Genomic DNA, 22,157 nt, shown 5'->3' on the forward strand with positions numbered 1-22,157 from the left:
CACTAGTTATAGATATTCCTGTCATCAGACACAGGGATCATAAAGGAGGTGTGAAGTTCATTGAAAAGGCCTGAAACTCTGAAGGTTTTATAACACTGATGCTCTTACACATTGATATTTTACCATATGATGCAAAGTGTGAGAGATCTGAACTTTCAAAATATAAATATGTTTCTGATTCCTTTATTATACGGACATGATGGAATGAAACTGGAATGAAATTATAGCTTTAAAGATAACAGAGATTAGAATATATCAATAGTTTTAATCTGCCTGCCTACACAGTTAATTTTCAAGTAAAGTTTTGACTTGACAGTTTAAACACTGGTAGTGTTGATTTTAAGACATGACTGTTACATCAGCACTACCACTGTTGGTACAAGCGTACTGAATTGTGTTATGGCTTGGTAGTGTTTATGTGGTACAGCCTGGTCATTACAGTCAGTCTGGTATACTACTCAAAATGCTGACAAAACTCCTGCTCTGATCTTTTCATTTTCACTTTTATATTTCACTCTATGCAAATCATGGTTGCTGATTTATACCTTCTTTACCCATGATACTAATGAAAAGAACAAACCTAAATTTCAACAACACCACATTGAACACACTCAATAAGATCATCTGAGACAGCAGTACAGGATTTGGTTTGGAAATGTTTTTTTCAGCATATTTGAAGATTGATACCCTCCCATTATATGGGGCACCTGCGCCCTCTTCTGTTCATTTTTTGCTGTTACTAGAAGTCCTTTTTTCAGGCTGAGTCATCCTATGTTATTTACTCAACATTATTGATGTACTCAAATTACCATTAACTTATCTTATCCTGAGATTTAACTTTGCAGTAGTTGTGGTCTGTGTAGGTTTGGAGTTCTGCTCAAGGACAGATGGGAGTGGGACCAGGGGACCTTCTTAACCCAAGTTTACATATTTAAATTTGACTTCAATAAATAAATAAATATGTAAAAAAATATATGAACAAAGGATTTGTTACATCCCCACCAAAATTGTTTTCAAGGCCTTGTGGAGAACACTTTGAAACATTATGTAGGCTAGACTTTAGTATTTGGAAAGCAAATTAGGCCTGAAATTCTTTTATTCTATATAAAGTTGGTGTTTCAGGTCTCACGTCATATTTGTATCTGTGAACAAAACAAGCATTCAAAACAAAATGTGCCTATGGTGCTGGACATGTTTTGACTATTAATTAGAAATAATTTTTGACAGAGAAGGAGTGATATGAAGTTATTCTAAGATGGATATGGAATGAAAAATGCCAGTGCAGCACCATCAGGCCTAACAGTAGGCTGAGGACTCCTCTATCCATATTTAATATCTATTTTATTGTCAGGCAATCTTGAGGTTGCTAAAAAATAAAATGACTTCACCTAAGATGACTGTGTTGTTTTCTCTTTACATTTAACCTGAAAACCTGCCCCATTTTAACTGAACAGCTGGAATCTGCTGATCCTCAAATTCTCATAATTCCAAAACAATTATACGTTTTCCAGTTTTTTTAAACAAATAAATATTAAAGAGGCCCAAGCCAATTTCTAAAAAAATGTTTTTAGATCTTATTGCTTACTTGATGGTCATATAAGATAAATTACCAAAAAATAGCCCATTTTAGCTGACTCCACCCTATTTAGACCATAATATTTGGAAAGCATTTAGGCCTACAAGAAATAACTGAACCATTGAATGTAAGATGTATAATATATCATCATTTTTTATAATGTGCTTTTTTGGTGGGGAAGTGGTGCTTAACCACGACTTTAGTATTTCTAAATTTCTGATAAATGACTACATAAAGTTGGTTTCACATCATATTTGTGTGAACAAAACAAGCATTCAAAACAAACTGCCTAACGTGCTGAAGCGTTGAAAAGATGGATGTGGAACACAAAAATGCCAGTGAAACACCATCAGGTCTAATAGCAGGCTGAGGTTATCCATTTTTAACTTTTATTTACTGTCAGGCAATCTTGAGGTTAACTAAAGGGGTCCTTGTAGCCGTTAGCCCAGCAGCAAGTCCGCTATTGGCTGGTGTGAGCCTGAGCCTAGAAAAATTCCACTGAAAGTAGAAGATACGGACTTCTTCTATACAGCTAACGTTAAATCCGACAAAGGAAATCTCTTTGAAGACAAAGAGTATAAAGGTATGGGATTTATGCTATCACCAACGCATGTCTATTTAACCTGTACGATGTACTGAAGAAATTCAATACATCGTCTTTAGTCATCTTTACTCGAGGCGACTGCACAACACGAGTTGTCGCAGCGTCTCGAGATGGTCTTTGTTTTTCAGTTATAAACGTCGTGGGACGACATTTCTTTTATATGAATATAGAATAACTGCTTACATTTATAGAGTTTTAGCTGACATTTAGTAAACTCGGGACTTTAGCCGCATAACACGTCAACGAGTACGCTAGCTTCTGAGCTAACAATAGGACAAGGAGATTAGGACCAGTGTCCACGCTTATTAAATTGATTTGATGTAGCTAGCACGCTTACTTTGTACTGCTGAAAGGCTAACGAAGTGAAAAAGACGAGTTTACAACGTTAACTGACATTACGTGATTACGTATTGGTAGCACCTGTCAATTAGGTTAGCCGGTGTTGCCAAGGAGCTACGCTTTTTTTTAAACTTTGATTGGAAGGCCGACATTTTAACTTGTTAACTTCCTTTGTCAAGTTGATAATTTAGCTCAGCGTCCTTTCGTTTATCTTACCGCGACTAACCATGTAACTTTAATGACTTAACGCTAACGACTAACATTAGCTTATGCCTCAGTGAAGGTAACGTTCGGGTTATGGAAACCATAATTGTGTTCATTCGTTCCGCAGCCCAAATCAAAGACGGGCTGATTTGCTCACCCCGGCCCCAGTGTTGTGGGGTTGAGTCCAGCTTCAGGATCCTGATGTTAGACGACATTAAGTACGTTAAGTTAGTAAAAGCAATTCCAACACTGTTTTGAAACGCAAGTTACCAGTGTTACTTCACGTGAATAACGTCATCCTTTGTAAAATCAACATCTGATCTATTTATATGAATCCTCAGCTCGTCCTCAGGTGGTTTATACACAGTGTCTGTCGGTATATATAATTATCAACAATAAATATCCAAATGAGAACCCTGTTTTAACGAAAACCTACTTTTGTACTATGCTTTTACTGTAAACTATAATTTTCAGCTGTCCATGACCCTAATTCTTGAGTCTTCTCATTAATGGTTTAGAATAGAGCAGTCATGCCATGTGCACTTCTTACAAATATTTGACTTCTAAATCACTATAATCTGCTCCAGCTCAGGACTGTTATATTTGCCTGTGTTTGTTACTTCCATTCAGGAACAAACATTTCAAAAATTTTTATTTTAATCTTTCAATGCGAATAATACATTTTCTCCCCATAGATGCCTTCAGTGACGGTTGGCAACAGTGCTGTCCAGGCTGCCATTTCAGACCTGGGAAATGGAAGTCATTGTGAGGCCATGAAGCAGGTTCTTGGAGTGATTGACAAGAAGGTCCGCAACATGGAAAAGAAAAAGGTATCTACTTAATACAAAATGTGTCGTTATATTATTTTCTTTTTGTTTATCCCTAGGCAGTGTGTGAGATTTGGGGGGGTTGTTATCAGACCATTTTTCCCATAGTACAGGATATGGCATTTTATCCCTTTTTAGTGATTGTGGGAGAACACGGATGAAGACGTCTACAGTATTTTGAATGTTAGAGGAGAAAGGTTAGAGTGGGTACGGTATGTCAGTGGGTTTGTTAAGTGGGCTATTCTATTCTATGTATATTGAATGCTAACCTGTCAATCAGTGAACAGAACTGGGGAGGGGATGCAAGGGCGAACAAGAGACGGGTTAGCTGGGTATTTATGGAAATGGCAGCAGTGGTGTGATTGATGTGTGGCCCTGCTCCTGAAACTCTGCTAATTAGTTCCACTAAATTTCACATTTCATGTTTCTCCATGTTCTAACAGTCCAAGCTGGATGATTACCAGGCAAAGAAGGATAAGGGAGAAAGACTGAATCAGGATCAGCTGGTAAGATAAGACAATGGAAGATTAGCTTTGTTTTATTGTCTTGACAAATAATAACAAATAAATTCACTACACAAATCTCAATTTACCTTCCATGATGTACCTGAAGGAGGCCTTGTTGAAGTACCAAGAGATCATCAACAACCTTGAGTTTGCTCGCGAATTGCAGAAGAACTTCCTGAATCTGTGCCAAGAGGTGAGTCCTGAGTTACGATTGTTCTCATAAGTTCATCAGTTCTTGAAATGACATTGCTCTTTACTAACATTTAGTGGCTTCAACATCAGGAAACACTGTATTCCTTCTCAGTCCCCGGTCTTTTTAAGAGCAAATTCTATTCTATATATGGAGATCTTGCTTACAAGTATCGCAGCTACCACAGGCTGTTGTAACTGGTACCATACTCGAGACATGAGACTTGAGACTGCATATCAAAAAAGAGATGCATTTATCAGGAATACTTGTTAGACCCTGCTTACTAGTGCTGACTGATAAATCGCATTTTCATTGTCATGGCAATATGAACATGTGCAATAAACACACACCAGCCACTCATCTTCACCAGCGGTAACGTTACCTGCAAGCAGTGAATAACGGCAGCAGAGTGAGGAGGAAGACAAGAGGAAGGACTTATGCTGATGTCTTAGTCTTTCATTCTTTCAAAACTTAACTCAGTATTTTGAAGTCAGGAATAGGATTTATTTTATTGAAATTTTAGATTTGTTTCCATTGAGATGAGTGTATACCGTGACTTTGCTGTTGTAAACTTTAATGTTAATTTACAGACAACCAGTCAGCTAATGTGCGCACTCCAATATTTGATTATTTATTGCAAGTCATATCGTAATCACAATATTGAACAGCGTTATCTCACATCACAGATTTTCCTCATATCGTGCAGGCCTACTGCTCACTGACATTTTTAGTGCAGTGATATACACTGTGAAAAATGAAAGGGTTGTGATTTGTTTGGGAAACCATGTGAAACCAAATGCACTGAAACGTGTGTGTTCAGGTTCAAAAGACGGTGAAGAAGACTGCAAGACGGGAACAGCTGCAGCGGGAGGAGATGGAACAACGACGACTGAAGACCGTTTTGGAGCTTCAGTTTTTACTGGACCAGTTGGGAGATGACAATGTCAGGCAGGACCTTAAACGGCCTGATGCCACTGGCTCCCCTTTGCTCACTGACGCTGACCTCACATCCCTTGATGAGTTTTACAAACTAGTGGGACCTGATAGGAACTATGACGTCAGGTAGGAGGGTGCCTGTTTTTTTTCAGTGATTCTGATATTTAAATACGTATACGTTATGTGCAGCGCTTACAGTATAACTATCACTGCTTAACTCTGTTTAAATTATGGTTGTAATCGGTGAACAGTTGCATTTTTACCTGTTTAGTGACGGATATACGGATATTGAAAAAATATACTACTACAAAATTGTATATTAACCCTGTTGTGTGACTTGCAGGTTGATTGACCAATATGAAGAGGCCTCACTACACTTGTGGGAACTGCTTGAGGGGCGAGACAAGGCTGTGGCAGGGAGCACATGTAAGTTTTTTTTTTTTATTTATTTTTTTTTCATGGCCCTTGATCCCCCCCTACCACCACACCAACACAATTACTCAATGTATATTTATATCCTTAAGCCATGTTTTTGTTTTCTGACTTTGTCACACTGTCTTTGTTTCAGACAAGTCACTGAAGGACACTCTGGACAAAGTGCTGCTCAGCGGTTATTTTGACAGAGCACAAACTCATCAGAATGGGACATGCGAGGAGGAAGAAGAACAAGAGGAGCAGACTGTGGTGGCTGAGAGTAAGCCTGGGAAGCAGCCATCAGAACCTGGTAACTGACTACAGATGAGTGGATACACCGATCAGCCATGACATTATGACCACCTGCCTAATATTGTATAGGTCGCCCTTTTGCCGCCAAAACAGCTCTGACTCCACTAGATGTCTGAGGGTGTGCTGAGGTGTCCGGCACCAAGATGTTAGCAACAGATAGTTTAAGTCCTGTACATTGCAAGGTGGGGCCTCCATGGATCGGACTTGTTTGTCCAGCACTTCCCACAGAGGCTGTATTGGATTGAGATCTGGGGAATTTGGAGGCCAAGTCAACATCTTGAACTCGTTGTCTTCCACAAACCATTCCTGAGGCATTTTTGCTTTTTGGCAGGGCGTCGTCTAGTTCTAATGCTCACATGCCTTTTGTAGCAGCAGGGGCTGGCTCAAATAGTGTCATCAGCAGCTAGCAGCATTTTATCATTTTACACTGCAACATAACAGACTGTGTGATATGAATCAAATACTGTAATCAAGGAAACCTTGCAAAAAATCAGGTCATGATGACGCTGCCTCTAGCAAAAGTAATACGGCAATACTAACGTTATACATTCACAAACTATAAATGTATCTCACTAGCAGATGCTACAAAAACCATCACTGCAGTGGCATGTCCTCTTTCTTTCCACTTTCTATCAGAACCAGTATTAACTTTTTCAGCAAATTGATCGGACCACACAGGCCAGTCCCCACGTGCTGCAAGAGCTGCAGTTTTGGAGATGCTCTGACCCAGTCGTCTAGCCATCAAAATTTGTCCCTTGTCAAAGTGGCTAAAATCCTTATGCTTGCCCTTTTTTCCTTCCTCTAACACATCAAGTTTAAGGACAAAATGTTCATTTGTTACCTAATATATCCCACCCACTAATAGGTGGTATGATAATGAGAGAATCAGTGTTACCTGTCAGTGGTCATAGTTTTATGGCTGATCGCTGTATGTGTGAGATATTTCTTTGACCCAGTGAAGAAAAAAATAAAAAATAAATAAAACTCTTCATTTGCTTATTTTCTTCAGAAGGAACAGCCACTGAAAAATATACTGAGCCAATTGAAGTGGAAACCACAGAGGTGAAATTTATTGCATATTGAATATACTGGACGCTGCATAACAAATCACACTTTTTCACACACTCTTCTTTTTCTAGTATGTAATTTTTATTTTTTTTTTAAAGCATTTTCTTGTGTTATAGTTTGTAAACAGACAGTTCATTCCAGAAACTACGTACAACAGTACAGACAAAGACCAAGTGGAGGAGTGGACAGTGGAGGCTCAGGTATGCTGCACTACTGTCACCACTGCCCTTAAAAGATCATTGCTGCATTTTTAAACCTGGGCCCTAGTTTCAGATATTTTGGTGTTGAAATGAATAGTAGGTAGAAAAGTGTGGGAATCCGTGCAGTAGATGGCTTCAGACGGCAGCTGCAAACCAGCTGCAGTGACTGCAACGTATTCCTTCGGGGAATTGTGTCTGTAAAAATTACGTCCACAAAAAGTGCTTCTTTTTGCCGTTAACGGGCTCAGTTATACAAGGTGTCTGACAACATCATGGAAAGGATTCCCACGAGTGACTGCTCTTTGACACCCTTTGTTTTTAAGAAACAAAAGTCTCAGTCAAGGACAATTCTTACTCTGAAATCTCAGGAGAGGCGAGCTGTTAGGAAGATGATGGTGGAAACTTGGGTCAGAGTTGGAGAGAGGAGATACACAGACACCTTGTCGATAAGCCTGTCGTTGCCAAAAAGAAGCACTTTGTGGGCGTAATTCTGACGGACACAATTGCCCCAAAGAAATACGTTAAGGCTGGCGACTGAAGCCATCTACTGCACAGATTCCAAAACTTCTTGTACCTACTAGTCATTTCAACACCAAAATATGTAAAAAAAAAAAAAAAAAAAGGCCCAGGTTTTAAAATTTTGAAATTAGCTTTTAATGCCACTATTCATATTTGTCAACACTTGGCTTTGCTGGTACTCTAATGTGTCTGTCGCATGAATATTTATGTTGAGTAGATGGTGAATTCCCTCCAGCACCAGCCCCCTGCCCAAGTGGCCACAGAACCAACCATTACCGTGAACCACGTCACTCCTGCTCCGGCCAACGACCCAGTGGTCAGAAAGCAGGTTGTGCAAGACCTCATGGCCCAGATGCAAGGGACGTACAACTTCATGCAGGTAAAAAATCCTTAATGTGTTGTTCACACGTTGAGATACCTAAATAGATTCATGTAGGGAAATAATTGTCTCCATTCAGAAGCCAGTAAAAAAAATAAAAGACATTAAAGATAAAATAAGGTGAAACAAATTCCAATGAAATAACACAAATAAGAAATCTGGATGAGGATAAGCTTTAAAAGAAAAGTATATTTTAAGAAGGGATTTAAAAGATGATAGTACTATTGATTCGGTTCACCTAGGAGTCTGTGTTGGAGTTTGATGGCCAGGCTCTGGACCCCGCCATTGTGTCTGCCCAGCCGATGAAGCCTGTGCAGACTGTTGACCGGCAGCAGATGGGCTGCCCTTCAAGTGAGCAGCAGTTAATTTACCTTTTGAACAGATTCTCTCACTGGAGTAGGGTCTGGTCACGGATTTCTGAGGTGGATATAATATACTAAAATACAGCAGTTAGTAAAGTAGTTTTTCTAAAATGCTTCTCTTGTTGTTTTTTTCTTCCAAGCAGCCCTCTCAGAGAGACTTCCTCAACCAAGTGCAGTGACTGGACCACAGGAATCCTCACAAGTAAGTAGAACGGAAGACCCTCAGAAGGTGGTTGGTGAGACTTGATTTTCCCTTAAGAGTGGTGCATCCGTTGAATGACAAAAGTACTACATGGTGTTTCTTGTATTATGCAAGGTGAATTTTGTGGTTCAAATATGATGCTGTCTGACACCTCATGATCTTTGTCTACTGTGTATTATGGGGAGATATTCATTAGAATATGATAATAATTTAGAAGTACGTTTAAGGTGAACAATCTGAAGTCCTGTTTCTCCCACTGAACTGTGCAGCCTTGTTTCTGAATTGCCTCCTTCCTCCCTCCCCAGGCCTCAATGTCTCTGTCTTCTGAGATGTCTCCCGCCCAATGTTCCCTGTCCTCTGCTTTCCCACCTGTCTCCAAACCCCCCCACACTGGAGGCATCAATGTCAACGCAGCACCTTTCCAGTCAGTGCAAGCGGTACGCTTTCTATCTGGGTTCAACTAAACAATATAATGGTGAACATGTGAAGACTTATTTAATACATAATTTTGTAAATTTTCGGGGTTCCTACTCCATTTGGTTAGCAAAGTGAATCAAGTATGTAAGGACAGTTAACACATCTTATTAGTAGAAGAAAAAACCTGGTGTATTATCGGTGCACGATCTACACAGGCAACAATTTGACATGTCTTGTCATTTCCCAAACTCACAGCACATCTTGCTCCCTAGGTGTTCTATAGAAATTATGATTGTCATATTGTTTTAGTACAGACAGAAATACAGAGAAATTTTCTTTCTCTCTTTAGGTATTTAATTTGAATGCACCTGTACCTCCAGTCACTGATGGCCAAGCAGATCCTCTGAAGCAGCCCAGCCAGTTCCCAGGTGGCTATGGACAGGGCTTTAGTAGCCAGTCAGAGAGTACGGTAGACCAGCCTGACATCCCACAAGAGACATTACAGTCAGGTGAGGTCAAGCTTCGGCTGGTTGCATATGTTTAAACCACGCAGTTTACATACGCTTGAAAAGCTGTTGACATTGTTTGGTTTCACCTCTTCATTCACCAGTATAGGTTTACACACATTTAAAGCTTGTGTGCCTTTTATGTTTTGTATTAAACCCCCAAAACTCACATCTTGTATGAACAAGATGTAATAATAATAGATAATAACTCGTGTGTACAGTGAAATATTTTTATGTGTTTAAAATGTGTCAATTTCAGGGGCCTACGTAATTTCACCTTGTTGCAAGACAAAATATCCCTTCAGTGTCAAAGAAATAAGAGTATCAGCATGCAATAAAGCAAAAGCTTGCAGGGAGTCTTTCTTTTAAAGCTAAACTGCTTAACTGAGCACCCATCAGTGCATCGTACACTTACAAACTCTTGTTTGTGTCTTGTTTGCTTCTGTCCAGTTGTCGGTGGGTTCCAGCCCCAAGACCAAGTCATGCCTTCAGCTGGAGGCCATGAAGAGCCCTCTCCAGGCGCGGGATTTGGACAGCCGGGCCAGTCCTTTTACAACAGCAGGGCTGTGCCCAGGACTGGTCCCAGGAACGCCCGTGGCATGATGAACGGATACCGGGGCTCCTCCAATGGATTTCGAGGTACAAGCATGGAACTATGTTTTACAGAGATACAAAAGTCATGTGGTTTTGTGATTCATTGTAATGACACAATACATGCATACACTAATTTTAATGTCTTTTTATCATCAGGGGGATATGAAGGCTATCGCCCTCCTTTCTCAAATGCTCCCAGTGGTGGTTATGGCCAAACCCAATTTAACACGTCTCGGGACTATTCCAATAACGCCTACCAGCGGGTATGGGTTCATATCATTAACTTAAATATAAAAAATTACTAAAAGTTTATTGTTGTTCAGTGCATTGTCTTTACAGTTTGAATTTTTGTAGGATGGCTAGTTATTGTAAATCCCTGTTTCTTCAAGGAGGGATATCAGCAAAACTACAAGCGTGGAGCTGCCCAAGGACCTCGAGGTTTGTCTCGAGGAAATGCTCAAGCAATGCGATCCTAAAGGATCCTAAGGACCACCAAGTCACGCCACGTTTGACATTCAGGATTTTTGAATGTGTTTTCCCCAGCTCACTTTTATAACAATGTTTTGTTTCTCATTGGTAATCTTATTTTTTAACTCCTGGCCTACTTATCAGTCAGCCTGCTTTGGTCTGTCTAGATCCTCTCAATGTTTTAACACAAAATGCTGAACTTCACCACATGTAGGATTATCAGCAAGTCTGTGTGATATAAAACAACAAATAGATATTCCTGTAAACTTGAAAGATTTCATTAATTTATTTTTTGTACAAAATAAATGCAAAAAATACCCTGCCACTGTCGATCTGAATCCATGAGAATGATTTTCTTCTGATCTGTGCTGTCAGCCACTTTTTCCTGTTGATCTTAGTTTTCATAAAGGCATTTAATGTTTTTTTGTTTGTTTTATACCCCGTCACCTCTTGCACCATCACCTCTTTGTACGCTGATGTTATTGGTTGAGGCTGTTCCAATAAAGTTGTGTTCTGTTACCTTCTGTTTAATGATACTACTTTTCTGCTGTGGTGTGGTCTGCTATTTTAATTCTGTTATTGTTAATGGTTTGGCGAGACAGGTCCTACCTGTCACTGAGCCCTTTAAACCTATGACAGAGGGGAGCACCAGTAAAAGTCAAATAATATCTCAATATAAGAAAGAATTGTCGACCTGAGAAAAGCCTTCAATCTTTGTCTGGTTCAGTACACACAACCACAATCACGGGGAAAACTTCTGACTTTTCCAGAAGACACTCACTTGAGACCCCCACAAGGAGGGTAAGCCACAGAAGGTCATTGCTGAAAGGGCCAGCTGTTTGCAGAGTACTGTTTCAAAGCATAGTCATGGAAGGTTAAGGTTTGGTAGGAAAAGGTGCACAAGCAACAGGGATGACTGCAGCCTTGAGAGGCTTGTCAAGCAAAGACTATTCATAAACTTGGGGAAGCAAGGATTGGACTGAGGTTGGAGTCGGTGCATCAAGAGCCACCAGGTACAGAAGTGTACAGAAAATGAGCTACAAGTGTCTCATTCAGTGTCAAGCCACTCCTGAACCAGAGACAACATCAGAAGTGTTTTACCTGGGCTAAGGAGAAAAGGAACTTTTCAGATGAAAGGTAATTTTGCATTCAATTTGGAAATCAATGTCCCAGAGTCTGGAGGACGAGTGCAGAGGCACAGAATCCAAGTTGCTTGAAGTCCAGTGTGAAGTTTCCACAGTCGGTGATGATTTGAGGTACCATGTCATCTGCTGGTGCTGGTCCACTGTGTTTTATCAAGTCCAGAGTCAATGCAGCATCTACCAGGAGATTTTAGAGCATGTTGTGCTTCCATCTGCTGACAAGCTTTATGGAGATGCTGATTTCCTTTTCCAGCAGGACTTGGCACCAGCTCACACTCCCTAAACAACTAATAACTGGTTTGCTGACGAATGGTATTACTGTACTTGGTTGGCCAGCCAACTCACCTGACCTCAACCTCATAGATAATCTATGGGGTATTGTCAAGAGGACAATGACAGACACAAGACCCAACAATACAGACAAGCTTAAGGCTGCTATCAAAGCAACCAGGGCTTCACTAACACCTCAGCGGTGCCACAGGCTGATTGCCTCCATGCCACGGCGCACTGATGCAGTAATTTGTGTAAAAGGAGATCGACCAAGCACTGAGTGCATAAATTAACCTTTTTTAGAAGATTTATACTTTTCAGAAGGTCTATATTTCTGTATTATACATTCTTTATTCTAATATTTTGAGATATGGATATTTGATTTCGGTGAGCTGTAATCATTAAGATTAAAACAAAAGGTTTGAAATACTACATTTTATGTGTGATAAATCTAGAATACATAAAAGTGAACTTTATTCTAATTTTTTGAGATGCATCTGTATAGAGGCAAATGAAGCCTACGCATGCCTTTTAAGATGAAACATTTTACATAGTAGAGTTAGACAGGTCACTCAAGTGATCAGTCTGTTACACAAACTGAAAGTTCCTGTTTTATTATCTTGATCTGAGTTGTACAGTATCATCAAATGACTGTATTTTATCTAACAGCAAGCAATAGGAAAACACACTCTGTACATGTTGTGCAAATTATGATGCAGTATTGTCTCAAAGGAACACTTGGCACACAGAAAACAAAAGACACAGCAAAATGAAAACAGCATGTAAGAGAACAGTATGTATGCAATGTTTACATTTTGTATAAAGTAAACCCACAATAAGGCAGACAAGGCAAATGAAGCCTTCATTAAAAAGGGTCAGTAAATCAACACCTGTTTGCCGTGGCCACCGTCTGCCAGCTAGAAGAAACCATGACATTACATGAAAAAAAAGCAACCTGGATGGCACAGCAATTATACCAAACTGGTACTCTGTGGGGAAAAGAGGCCATGCTATTTAATTTAACAAATCAGGACCAATAATAAAACATCTGATGCCATATACAATGAACTGCACGCAAATTAAGAGGTTTTCTTGATATCACCCTTTTAACAGACAATATTAATCAGAGACAAAAAAAATACCTTAATTGATAAAATTTGCTTTTTAACATCAAAACTGTTTTATTAAACAAATTAAAAATCAAGATCAATTTTGATCAACTCAAACATGTCACATACACATTTTGTGCATAAACAATAGACCAAAATTTAAATCATACAGTTAAATGTACCAAAGCAAATTTCAATTCCACGCATACTGTAAGTAGCCCAATGCTTCCATGTAATAAAGCATCTGCAGGACTTTGATGACGTTTGCTGAATGGAGGGATCTTCCATATTTATCTATCCTTTTTTTTTTTTAAAGAACCTAGCACTGTTATTTATTTTAACAACTCAACAGACAGCAGCTGCGATGTGGCCCAAAAAGGGCCAGTTTCTGTAGTCCTGTACCTGCCTGTCTTTTTAGACAGAGCACACATTTTCTACAGTTGAGAAAGTCTAACTATATATCAAGGTAGGTAACACAGGTTATGACAGCAACCAGGACCAACACTAAGAACGTAGCAAAAGTATCGGTAGTATGATTTCTTGACAAAAGTATAAGGACTCTGAGAAACCTGGCTTCAGGGGGGCGTTTCTGGTTAAAATATTATAATAATTTTTGATAGTGGCAGCTATGATGATGATGGAAGTTTAAAAATAAACATGTATTTAACAAAGATCTGACCGGACCCTCATAGATTTATAATGTACCTGTCTGCATCAAGAAGTCCTTACTTTTATTAAGTGAAATGATTCCCGTGGTGTATACTGGTTCAAATGTCTATGATGTGTATTTTGCTCTTTTAGGCTCTTAATGCTCTAATAAAAAATCTTAAAAATGCCTCTTGCACTCAATTTCTAAAATGTTTACCACAGTCCACAGTCCAGTGAAACACATTTCACCACAAGTCACACGTCTCTCTCTTTTGTCTTTTTTTTTTTTTAAACAGATGTTTGGGGGCGTCTTGATAGTCAAGTCAGAAACTCAAAAAGTCAAAATAATAAAATAGACACAAATAATTTTTTCATCATATCCGCCTCAGCTGCAGACCTGTACATATTCAACATCCACATATCCAATATCTTGGATCAAAGCTATCAGGTCGGAGAGTCAGTGGCATGCCATTTTTAGAGCTTCTGAACAGCAAACAACAGGTCAAGGCGGCTCACCAAAATTATATGTTCCTATAATTGTATTTCCAAACATTCGTCTTTAATTTCTAATGTAATCAAAGAAAACTCCTTGAAAACATAAGTATGCACATTTTTAGATGGTCATTTTACTAGTGAAATTCTGTTATGTAATCCAAGGATTACAGTTATCATCAAACACTGGTGTCATTCAACAGGGGTTCCTTTTGTGCTGCTCTCCTCTCTCTCAAGTGTCCTCCAAACCCCCTAGGTCATGCCGGTTAAAGAGGCCTAATACTCAGGAGGGACTCTCCTTGCAGGTGCTGCAAAAGTCTGGCTGTGGAGGTTCAAGTTGTGACAGTATATTTATGGCAGGTTATGCTGGCCTTGTGCAGCTTCTTGGTGGCCTGGTGGCAGGTCCTGGTGTGTCTGGGGGAGCCCATGCTGTGTCAGGACATGATTTTGTTGTTCATGGTGTTCCTGAGGTGCTTGGGGTGCAGCCTGATGCCCTTGTTGTTGAGCCTCTTGTTCAAGATGCAACTGGTTGTCCAATTTATGCATCTCTGGGACAGCATTTCCTTCAACTGAAACAAAGACGCAGTTTTACATTCTCAGGTGACCATAAAATCAAACAACTATCAAAAGACAAACAAAATGGTGCAATCGGCACTCACCTTGAACCTCTGGAGGGGGTTCTACTTTCTGTGATTTCAGCCGTTCCATATGCTCAACTGCCTGTAACAATGGAGTTTCATATCAGTTTTTTATATTTTAGAAGAATACACAGTAGGCCCACTGTGGCTACCAACAGACTTCTGATATCTTAAATAAAACACTGACAGAAAATGTATTTTTATTAAGTCAGAAAGTGTTGTCACATTGAGATTCCACCCACAGATTTGGTGTCTTGTTTGGATGTGACCCGTCACTGTTAGAGTAAACCTTGTCTACAACAAAAGATTATTACAAATAACAGTGTACCACTCCTTACCTGTTGCAGCTCTATTTTCTGTGCATTAAGCTGCTCTTGTTGTCTCTCCAGCTCGTCTCTCTGTTTCTTGAGGTCCTCCGCCTTCTGGTTCAGGTCATGTTCCTGCTGAGCAAGATGCTCCTCAAACTCCCTCATCTCCTCGTCCGTGTAAGCCTGGTTCTGCTCCAGGGTCTGAGGAAAACACATTTATTACAATCTTACTTCTTGTTAAAAAATTATAAAAATAATCAACTTTTACCCTACTCTTAAATGTCAACATGATACATATATTGCGTCTCACCTCCCAGCTATCTGGCTCCAAGAATTCTTTTTTCTTTGTAGCAACCAGGAATTCGTCTAAAGAGACCAGCCTGTCTTTGTTAGAATCCACCTATGAGGAAGATGGGAGCAAGACAGAGTCAAGGTAACAGCTAATAGATGGAGGGCTCCGTCTAATGCGCATGCCTGAGTGTAACTTACTGTACCTCATTCATGACATGCTCTCTCATACGTAGCCTCTCTTCCTCCATCTCCACCATATCATCCTCTTCATTGGTGGGGTCATAAATTTTTTCCAGCTAAAATGACACCAACAGTCAGTGCAAAGACCATTCACTGAAACATTACACATTTTCAGATGGCATGGCTTTACCTCTTTTGTGAACAATGCCTCCAGTTCCTGTTCATCAAAAAAGCCATCTCCATTGGTGTCTGCATTGTCAAGGAAACAAAAAACGACTAGTGGTGAACAAATGTCCCATCCATATTGTGTTATATGTAATATTACACAATATGGATAGTATGTGGCACTGAATAAATGAACATCATCCTTCCAGTCTTTAACAGTTGCCGGCTGGTTACTTACCATGCAGGTTGAAAAAGGTCTTAGGGTCAAAATCTTCAGGGTCCAAACCATCAGCTTCCTCCCACACCTCCTTCAGTTGATTTTGGCTACCCTGCAACAAATTTGAATTACAGCTGAATAAATAACACATTTCAACATTTTGGTAAATAGTTCACATGTCAATGCTGGAAATACACTGCAGAGAAACCCAAACCCCACCATGGACATTAAGTACCACTTTTGTTTGCGTTATGCAGAAACTAAACTCTTCAAATCTAGACTGAAACTTCAACAGGAACATTGGCTTTAACATAACACATCATGTCTGTGTGTCATATTGTCACCTGTGTGTGCAATGAGGTCAAACTTACCGGGTGGTTGACTTTCGGGTGGTCAGCATGCTTCTTCCTCATCTCCTCGTAGTGCTCCTCCTCTTTCTTTCTTTCGTCCTCGTCCAGTGTTTTCAGGTGTTCCCGTCTGTCGTGCTCTTTCATCATTTCATACTTTTTGAACTCATCGTGTCTCTCTTTGTCATAGTTCTCCAGATCTTTAGTGGCCTTGATGCAAGGGAAGAAAAAATTACAAGGGCTGTAAATACAAATTCATAGTTAAAATGGTGCAACTGCAATTTTCGACTTTTTTCATGTTGTTAATTGGAAACTAAACTAAACTAAACATATGTATTATACAGCATTCGCTGTGCTCAGCATATAGAACTGTTTACTGAGAGTTTAATAAAAAATGTTTCATTTTGTTATGAAAAGTAATGTGTAAGGACGTACTGGAGATGGGCAATCCATCAGAAATAATTAATTTAAGTCCCTTCATTGTGCACACACATTTTGCAGGTCCAACATAGCAGTACTCATGGCATATCCAGGTCAACTGCTCCACATTGCATTTGTCTGCTCTTATGTTAAAAAATAAAATAAAAAAACAATAAAGAAAAAATGAACATCATAGCGACATCTTTGTTTAAAAAACACTACAGTATTCTGATTATCAAGGAGGATATTTTTTTCCCCCAATCTTTGAATTCCAGCTTGCTAGAGCCTCTCAGCAGTTGTGAACAGAACTTTGTGTGCACAGTAACTTTGACCAAAATTAAGGTAGTAAGGTAAAATATACAGTCATTGGACACTTGATTACACTTGTTTGTATACTTGGTATTTATAATATTAATTTTACATATACATATTATTCACACCTCTAAGACAGTTTCAACCAAAAACTGACTGCATTAGACTGTACAGGTGTATCTTATAAAGTACTGATTTTGTATATAAAAACAAATATGTTATATAAAAAGTATCGTATGGTATGTTATGTTAAATGAAAGTTAAAGTATAGGTGCAATGTAGTGCATTTTAAAATCATCAGTAAGAAATGGAATTGTCAACATCAATTGAGATAAAGGAGCAGGCCTAAACTTAATCCACTTTTGTAAAAATAAAATAATTCTCTTGAGAATTTGTGCTGAAAAGCAGGTCACATTACACTTAGCTGCAGAAGGTCCTGCAGGCTCCTATAATGACACAACTGCTCTCTACACCTACAGCTGCCTTCATTTCCTTCCTGGATGCTGAAAATGTCAACAATCCACACAACACGTGGTCATTCTTAAGCCATTATTGGCAGCTAAATAAATAAAGCAGTTTTGTGTCAACCTCTCTCCTGCAGCCACAACATTCCTGTTTAGTGTGTACTTTCCATCTGGCTAGTGTAATGACCAATAACTTACTAAAAAATGTCAATGACAGTTTAAATGAGTGGAATAGTGTAAACATGTCATTAACTTAACTTTTTTTTTTAATGGAATGATGTAGCAACAAGATTTACCGATTTGATGAGTCGATCCAGGTCATCCACTTCAAATGTATGTGGGTTCATGTGGTTCAAGTACTCAAACTGTTTCAGCAGAGCCTGGTGGTCCACTGCTATGTCTATTCAGGGAGTAAATGATGACATAAATGACAACATTTAGAAATATAACATAGCATCTTCCTTGTATTATTTAAAATGTAGCATCTTACATCAAAACTAAATGTACATTTTGTTGCACAACATACCATTTCCCCCTTCAAGGTCTTGCTTGGCCTTAATCAGAGTTCGGAGTCTGTTTACCTCCTGCCTCTTCAGCTCATCCAATTTGGTTCTGACGTGATGGCTTACAAAGTCCAGCTCTTTGGCCAGCTTACCTTGCTGTATTTTACATGAACAATACCAAAGTTAGTATTATTTAACACTTGGGATTTGTAGCAGTGCATGAAATAAATAAATTAATGAATTAAACATTTCACAAAAGTAACTATGGCTTTCAGTATTGTGTAAACTTAGAATGAATTGTGCAATTGACCAAAATAAGAATGAGAAAATCTACTGGTGAATTGTTGGCATCTCTCAAAAAATCCATTATTTCCCTGGAAGATTTATCAAATTTCTGGAGGAGTGAAAGTCCATAATTTACTGGTCAGAGTAATGATTTACTAACAGTTTACTTAGGGCTGGTGGAAACTTCCTGTCATGCTGATAACAGAGAAAAGCAGGATACCTTGATGTCTTCCATGTCTGTATTGTGAAGCTTTTCTCTGAAATGCTGATCTTTCTCTAGAAAATCAATGACTTCCCTGAGGTAGCGGTCGTAGTGGAGTCCAGTGTCCTATAAAATATAACAGATCAAATGTCACTTAAAACCCCAGGTAATATATTAAAGATAATGTATATTAAAATAATCATCACCTTTTGTTTATTATGTTACTTTACATAATAACATACTATTAGCAGCGCCATCAGCATTTCAGTCTGATATACTGAAACCCACGTTGTAAAGTGGGAATATTTTTGCTTTCATGGGACACATGTTTGCTGACAAACATAATAGATCCTGTGTGCAGATGTTTGATGTGAGGTGACAGGTTTGGTCATGCATCAGTATAAACTGTATTAATGCCTTATGCAAATTGCCATATGCTGCAGCTGTTCTATGGTTCTATGGTTTACTTATTCTCCAGTAAATGGCTGCACTATGCGTTCTCACCCCAAAACAGAATCTACATGGTATTTGTTTAAGCTCTGATAAGCCAACATGTTAATATTAAACATGGACAAACCCTTCCTGAAGCAGAAAGGCGAAACTTTAATCTGTGCACTCACAAAGCTACAACATCTGGAGCCACTGTACTGATGATGAAATGGATTTGTGGGTTCATACGTACTGAGTGGAGTGTCTGATTGAGGTAATTTAATTGTAGTGCAATGAGCAACCAGGCCATCACTCATTTAAATTAGTCCGGGTGCTGTTGCCAAACTCTCCCTTGTTTATTGCTGATGAAGCAGCTTATAACAGCGACATAACTCCATAGCATAAGGCAAGGGCGTCACTTTGTGTTTTTGGGGGGGGACATAAGGGCTCAGATTAGGGGTGTGATGATATACTTGGGTCACGAAACGTGACAATGCACAAGAAGAACAACAGAAGATTTTTAACACTATTTTGAAGAAATATGAAAAGCAGAAATATACGAGCGTGGGTCTGGGAGTTCTCCCCCATAAAATTGGAGCATTAGACATTTAATTTCCTGCATTCTGTAGACATTTTCTGCTCCAATTTACAATGTAAATATCTTTATTTATATAAAGGGAAACAAAACTATCAATTCCGCTGTCAGGTGACAAGTCATAAATATAAAAATATAACAGAATATAATGGAGTAATCTGCTGCGATTTTTGGACAATGCACATTTGTTTTTTCTATATTTAAATTACATGCATTACATGTTTTCTTATTATGCAAATAAATAAAGCATCCCCAGTGTAAATGCCACCTATGGCATCAGGACTGCCTGCAACTAACAAGTTACTTATTATTTCTGAACATTGATAAAACATTTAGTGTAAAAATATTTAAAAAAGGAAATGCACACCACAAGTTACCAAAGCCCACATACATTACTGAATATGCTTATTCTGCCTGACCTCCTGTCACACAAAATTAAGCCTTCAATTAAAATAATATAAAACAGGAAACAAACTATTTAACAGTGTAATACTCAAAGATTTTGGATTGGTGTTTAATTTACAAAAGTGGAACATTTATCCATTCATCAAAATGTTGATGTGTAGACATGGACAGATTGAATTGATTCATTTCCATTTTGTGTCATCTTACCACACTAGCTGGAGGTTCTTCGGGTGTTTTTTCTGGCTCTTTGACTTTTGTCTTATCAATACTGATTGGCACTGCCTCTAAACACAGCAGCTGGACCAGCAGCAGCAGAGCCCAGCCGGCGAGAAGGGCCCGGCTCCAATACATCTGGAAATGAGGACAATTAACGTAACAACAGTTTTCCATTACATTACTATTTACATTTTGTGAAATATAAACAGAAAATAAACAGTCACCGTATCCCTGTGTGTACAAGGATCGTTGTGTGGCCAACTTCCTCATTTGCTCTTACTCAAACAGCTCTTCTGTTGTACATTATTGGCTAGCTAATACTAACCAGAGTGGGCTGTTGGTGTTAGCTTTAGCACTGCCACTGACAGATTCGGCTAATGAGAATCAAGCACCTCAGCTAGTTACTACTCGTGTATTCTGACAGTATGAGCAAGGCAACTAACGTTACATGTTCATGACACTAATCGGTAATAGGCTTCCCCAAAGAGCACCATAGATGTGTGTGACTTGTATACTCACTTTATTATGAGTCCTGGACCTCATCTGCTCTGTTTTGCTCCCGTCGCTCCCTCTCAGCTGAAGTTGTGTCGGGCAGCTAGCTCGCTAGTCAGCACGCAAGGTTGTTCGCTTGGTAGCGTTAACCGCAGTGGCCAGTTGAGCTGTCTGTCAAACGGACCGATCATGTTGCGTTGCATTGAATCGTACGTGGCGAGATGACGACAAAACAGGTGGGCGGTTACTTTCTTAAAATTGCAGATTTATCAATAACAGCAAATTGAAAGCATAGGTCAGGAAACACACATGTCTTGTTTATTACTTTATTTGTGAAAGAGGATGACTTTGAGAATTGACTTACATAAAGTAGGTACAAGATATGTACTATTCTTTCACTGTACAAATGGTGGAAAAAGTAGGCTATTCAAATAATGTGAAAATAGTAGTATCACACTGCAAAAAAACATCAATTTTACTCTAGGTCCTAAGCCTTACATTTAAAACATTAGTTATGGAGAAGAACACAAATATAATCAGCGAATTTTCATGAAGTTAGTATTCAAAGTAAAAGTATGCATTATTCAAGCATTATTGGTCCCTGTTGGATAATTATTAGCCTACTGATGCATTTATGTGTTAGTAAGCTTCTTTGAGCTTATTGAATTAAATGGAACTGAATCAAATATGTTGCTCCCTAGTTATTCATCAGGGGACATAAGCACAAGTTTTGACAGGAGAGATTGAAAGCTGGTTAATTTAACTGCTTACATGAGTGTTGGGTAGCCTGTGCAGCATGAGGTAAAACCCTACATTGTCATCCTCATTGATTAATGATTGGTAGGCTGTGGGTCAGGACTAATCACAGAGTTGAAGTAAGTTAGCTGTGTGTGATGAAGGCTGTGTGTGAAGGGTGAATCAGAGGTACGTTGTAAAGCACTTTAGATAAGCTATAAGGAATTCATACTGTATATATGACATACTGTATATATGTATAACAGGAATTCCATGTTAGTTTAACTGCTCAAATATGTTGGAAGAAACAGGAGATAATGAGTGCATGATTAAAACCATCTAGAACTTATTTATTAGATTTTAAAAAGATTTAAACCATGCTCAAATCAGATTCCCTCTTGTTTTAACAGCTGCTTGGACCAGCTTGGACAGCGGGCATAAATTTGCTGCCCAGGAGTTGTAAAAACATTTGCTTCGTACTGGAACTGTGGGTGCAGGACTACAAATCCCAAAAGACTATATATGAGCCTTGGCAGGTACAGCAAGACAATGAATCTAATTTTTATCTGGATCAGTTGGCTTATGACTAAATATAACATCCATGCCCTGTAGGTGTCAGTGTAATAGTTCAATGAGCTGGAATGCAATTAATCATTGTCTTAGATCATA

General features: G+C 38.9%; 2 protein-coding genes across 4 annotated transcripts; one reads left to right on the top strand and one right to left on the bottom strand.

Moving 5' to 3' along the window:
- Positions 1–2,000: 2,000 nt before the first annotated feature.
- Positions 2,001–11,142, top strand: caprin1a (cell cycle associated protein 1a). Of its 3 annotated transcripts, none has more exons than XM_046033142.1 (17): positions 2,001–2,159; positions 3,419–3,553; positions 3,994–4,056; positions 4,163–4,249; positions 5,067–5,308; positions 5,526–5,608; positions 5,751–5,906; positions 6,918–6,970; positions 7,093–7,176; positions 7,913–8,074; positions 8,317–8,425; positions 8,577–8,638; positions 8,944–9,075; positions 9,405–9,564; positions 10,012–10,200; positions 10,312–10,418; positions 10,545–11,142. In XM_046033142.1, exons 2-17 carry the CDS (start codon positions 3,419–3,421, stop codon positions 10,629–10,631), a joined length of 1,911 nt encoding a protein of 636 aa, XP_045889098.1. In that variant the 5' UTR covers positions 2,001–2,159; the 3' UTR covers positions 10,632–11,142. The 3 variants fall into 3 exon arrangements, with proteins under 3 accessions (XP_045889098.1, XP_045889100.1, XP_045889099.1); XM_046033144.1 differs by having other exon boundaries at positions 8,580–8,638; XM_046033143.1 differs by lacking the exon at positions 2,001–2,159 and adding an exon at positions 2,480–2,941.
- A 1,491-nt stretch (positions 11,143–12,633) lies between these two features.
- On the bottom strand, positions 12,634–20,837 carry nucb2a (nucleobindin 2a; the record flags this gene model as incomplete). The annotated part of the gene is given in 13 exon segments (XM_046033009.1): positions 12,634–14,853; positions 14,944–15,004; positions 15,261–15,431; positions 15,541–15,630; positions 15,725–15,817; positions 15,892–15,950; positions 16,105–16,195; positions 16,455–16,640; positions 17,923–18,026; positions 18,153–18,285; positions 18,635–18,742; positions 20,253–20,396; positions 20,781–20,837. Coding segments are annotated over 13 exon segments (1,482 nt in total). The 3' UTR covers positions 12,634–14,635.
- Positions 20,838–22,157: the final 1,320 nt, after the last annotated feature.

Source organism: Micropterus dolomieu, linkage group LG20, assembly GCF_021292245.1.
Source record: "Micropterus dolomieu isolate WLL.071019.BEF.003 ecotype Adirondacks linkage group LG20, ASM2129224v1, whole genome shotgun sequence".
In the NCBI taxonomy this organism is placed as follows: domain Eukaryota; kingdom Metazoa; phylum Chordata; class Actinopteri; order Centrarchiformes; family Centrarchidae; genus Micropterus; species Micropterus dolomieu.

Bases quoted from the DNA above. Each gene is read 5' to 3' on its own strand.
- caprin1a (XM_046033142.1), top strand. From the start codon at position 3,419: ATGCCTTCAGTGACGGTTGGCAACAGTGCTGTCCAGGCTGCCATTTCA. The intron at 8,075-8,316 runs GTAAAAAATCCT...CGGTTCACCTAG, and splicing joins GGACGTACAACTTCATGCAG to GAGTCTGTGTTGGAGTTTGA. The intron at 8,426-8,576 runs GTGAGCAGCAGT...TTTTCTTCCAAG, and splicing joins GCAGATGGGCTGCCCTTCAA to CAGCCCTCTCAGAGAGACTT.